Source organism: Vitis riparia, chromosome 6 (genome assembly GCF_004353265.1).
Source record: "Vitis riparia cultivar Riparia Gloire de Montpellier isolate 1030 chromosome 6, EGFV_Vit.rip_1.0, whole genome shotgun sequence".
In the NCBI taxonomy this organism is placed as follows: Eukaryota; Viridiplantae; Streptophyta; class Magnoliopsida; order Vitales; family Vitaceae; genus Vitis; species Vitis riparia.
Window position 1 is genome coordinate 17,539,573 of NC_048436.1, and position 3,925 is coordinate 17,543,497.

At 37.1% G+C, this 3,925-nt stretch overlaps 1 protein-coding gene across 1 annotated transcript; it reads right to left on the reverse strand.

Moving 5' to 3' along the window:
* Positions 1-508: 508 nt before the first annotated feature.
* LOC117916873 lies at positions 509-2,678 on the reverse strand. The gene has a single exon (XM_034833079.1). It carries the CDS (start codon positions 2,018-2,020, stop codon positions 1,061-1,063), a length of 960 nt encoding a protein of 319 aa, XP_034688970.1. The 5' UTR covers positions 2,021-2,678; the 3' UTR covers positions 509-1,060.
* Between the last annotated feature and the right edge of the window lie 1,247 nt (positions 2,679-3,925).

The following is a 3,925-nucleotide window of genomic DNA, read 5'->3' on the forward strand; positions in this document are numbered from 1 at the left end:
TGAATGAGACCAACACCTTCTCCTTCAAAAGCAAGAATCATATGGCTTATGCACCTCCTCAAATCCCCACTTTCAAAAGTAAATTTTATTTAATTCTTTCCCCCCAAACCCTACGAAACGCTGCTTTGAAAAAACAAAAAAATAAAAGAGCTTTCCTAGATGAAGGACTACAGCCTTCCATCAAGTTGACTTACAAAAACAAAACCAGAATCAGTAAGGAAAGAATCAAGATTTCCAAGAGTTAAAAAAGACTCTTTATCTGGCAAGGAACCATGCTTATTAGCTGTGCAGCATTCTGTTTACCGCGTAAGAGTGCATAAAAGCGCTTTCCAGGTTTGGTAGGCCATATTACAACTAGCATAAGCCATGAGGCCCATGACTGATATAGGGTTTGCAGAACATGGGAAGCGGCCAAAAAGATTTTATATAATCATATTGATCATCAATAACTTGGCAGGCTAATAATCAAATGGTCCAGAGTCACATGATGGGGGATCTCCTTTTTGAGTACATTAAACATACAACATAACTATGTAATAATGGCAATATATGTACACCCTCTTTATACCAGAGACTGGAAAGAGAAACTGAAGGGGGGATGAAAAGGGTTTGAAGCACTATCTTAAAAGGAGAATTACAGTGCACTTTTGGCTTAGACAAGTAGCAGCATCGTCCACATGAGTGATGCGTGGTTTAAGGCAGCTCAGAGGATAAGGAGAATGGACAAAAACTGATTACCCCACAGGTCTCCCACTTGAATAGACAACAATTTAACATCAGCCTGCGGATAATGTCAGTTTGCCTTGAAAACTCAAGATCAATGATGCAATTAACAATGGCTGTCTCCACCAAACCACCAAACCACCAAACATTCAACAGAAATGCTTTAGAATGAATACAGAGATGTAATCATCTTAATAATGTATTAAACAGAAGAGGAGAAAGAAAAAATGAATTAAGGAACCCCATTTCATGATAATTCATGGAGATCATCTGATGCACACTGGATTCCTTGTGGAATGAAGAAAGTACTCATTTGAGGACAATTCATGGAGATCATCTAATGCCCACTGGGTTCCTTGTCAAATGGTCTGAATGTTGAAGGGGACGAATCCAGTGGAAGTACCTGTGAAGGTGTTGAATGATACTGAGGTAGATGGTGATGAAGCTCTCTTTCTTGATGAAGCTCTCTTTCTTTGTTCTTTCCAACAATGATTCTAATAAAAGACCCATCTCTCTCTTCTGGGGTCATTGATGAAATAATATTCGTAGGAGCTTTAACCCCAGAATCCTGAACAAACCCTCCATTTTTAATCCCACTTTTCTCAGCTTCTTCCATCAACCTTCTGTACAGCTTCTCCTCCGCATCCCTCAAGAATTTGAACTTCGGTGGGGGTGAAGATCTCAACCTTTTCAGCTCTGATTCTGCAGATGATTCAAAGAGAGGGTTGAATCCGTGCTGGCTATAACAATCTAAGGGGTTGAAGGTGGGAGACTTCAAGGGTGGAGAGGCCAAAGGGGTGAGAAATGGGGTGTCAATAGCAACCAGAACATCACTCAGACTCCTCGTCCTTGACGCTGTTCTGCTTCTATCACCTTTAGATTTCCCATCATCTGACTCCAAATCCTCCTTTGTTTCCTCTTTGATTGTGAAGAGAAATCTCGGTGGGCCTGCAAGATTGTGAAGCCTCATGAGCTCTGACTCCACACCTTCTTCCCCAAATGCCTTCAACAGCAAGTCCTTGCCGGAGCCCAGCTCAGGGTCTTGCTCATCATCACCATTGGGAACTGGGTCTCTCACACTGAGCTGTTGAGTGCTGCTACTGCTAAGAGGAGCGGGTCTCTTCCAACAGAAGATATAGAAAAGCTCTTTCGCATAGTTGCTGTAATCATATTCAATCTCTCTGTTGGTGATTCTCTTCTTCCACCATAGAAGGTAGTAAAGTTCTGCAACAAGTGCTAAAAGGAGGCACCCAAAGACTAAACTCAAACAAATACCCAAACCACTGAACGATGCCATCTCTGCCTGAAAATTTCACATCCCCAGGACTGAAAACAGCAAATTTCAACAATGATCTTTCAAGGACAATATCAACCTTAAATCATAAAACACTTTTGAAAAATCCCTTCCCTCTCTGTGAAAGTGAAAACTACAAAACAACAAAATTCAAAACATCAACTCCCAGGAAAATCACTAAAAGATAATCTTCTTTTTTTCTTCCAGAAAACATCACCAGCCAAAAACGATCCCTCCTTCTAAAAGGTCAAAAATCCCATCTCTTTCCTTCACCTTTTACACGAAATTTCACATTCTAAAACCAAGGCATGGATGCCATTGCAAAACCCTTCACCAAAAAACTGTTCCTCAAACACACTTCACCGTAGAACCCAGTACCTTTCCCAGCCTTAAAAAAACAATAAAAAAATACCTTTCAATGCCAAAAATTCGAACAACCCAGAACCAAAAATTGGTAGAAACCACAGAGAAGAGTTTCAAAATTTGAAAACCCAGAGCCGGGGAGACAGAACAGAAACAGTTGAGTGATAAAAAAGGGAAAACCTGAAGGAGCCAGGTATATGATTGGGAATGGGAAGAGGTGGGCAAGTCTCACAATTTTGTGATGTGTATGTGGATTGTGGAAAGGTTGGAAGGGTAAGGCATCTCACATGGGGTTTGCAAAAGCGTGTGTCTTTTACTCACAAAAAAGATAAACAAATAAATAATGGAAAGTCCTTGCATCACCACGGCATCAGTCGCCTATGAGGATCTAGCTGGGCTATTCCCCCGGAATCTGATTGGAGCATTGATCCCATGTCCTCAAGCCCATATGAGCTTCTCCTGCACTGTACAAAGTTTGATGTTTCAACCAATAATCTTTGACACGCCCTCCAGCTTATCAAATTTTAAGAGATTTTTCTGGGGTTCTGCCAAGATATTCTTGATGGGATTGTGACCTTGATAAGTAAGGTTTCTTTCTTAATTTTTAGGAAGAAATTTTTAAATCATATATTTCCTAATCCATTAATGTATTAATTTAAAAAAAAAGATGGATTATTAACATTTATGGATCACTAAGATTTGATTCTTCTTCATAGACAATTTAAGAAGTAAGAAATAAAATTAGAAATATTCGCATTTCTATTTTTAAAATTGTTAAAATAGAAATTTATTCAAAATATACCTAGTATTTCACATTTGAAAAGTAACTTAATTCAATTACATACTTGAATGCTAAGAAACAAATAGGTTGTTATATTTAGAACATGACTTGTTGTATTTGAAAAAAAATTTGGCCAAATTCAATATATTCCAATACAAAAAGAGCAAATATTTTTATTTTTATTTATTATTTCAAGGCGATTAAATCAATTTTATACGTATAGTATCTCAAACATATTTCCTATTTTTTGTTTGTAAAATTAGAAGATAATAGTAAATATAAAATACAATAATTCTTAGGTAGTCATTTAAGGGCCTTAGTTAGTGATCCAAGCTATTTTCTCATCGATAATGAAGTTTATCCTCCATTGTCTCATTGGACGACCTTGACATTTTGAGGTCAGATCTACGATTCAAAGTCTGCTTCAATTTGTTATTACTTTTATGATCAATATTGTAACAATATTTTACTCTTAGATGTTCAGTTAATCAATATATCTCAACCTATTTTGGGGGGAATCAACTAACTCTAACTTTGAGTTACTATATTTTATTTTTATTCAGAAGTTCTGTTTTGAAAAACAAAATTACATGTGGATGTTGCCTTTTTCTTAAAGAAAAAAAGAAAAGAAGGAAAAGTGCATCTTATTTTTATTTTAAAAGAAAAAAGTTTTTCACTCCTTTGAAAATCACTCTCAATAAGTCAAATTGTTGATAATTATGTCGTCCCCTCTAATACAACCCAATTGCAGGAGTTCTGGACCG

Excerpts from the sequence above, each read along its gene's own strand:
- LOC117916873 (XM_034833079.1), bottom strand. The coding sequence starts at position 2,020 with ATGGCATCGTTCAGTGGTTTGGGTATTTGTTTGAGTTTAGTCTTTGGG.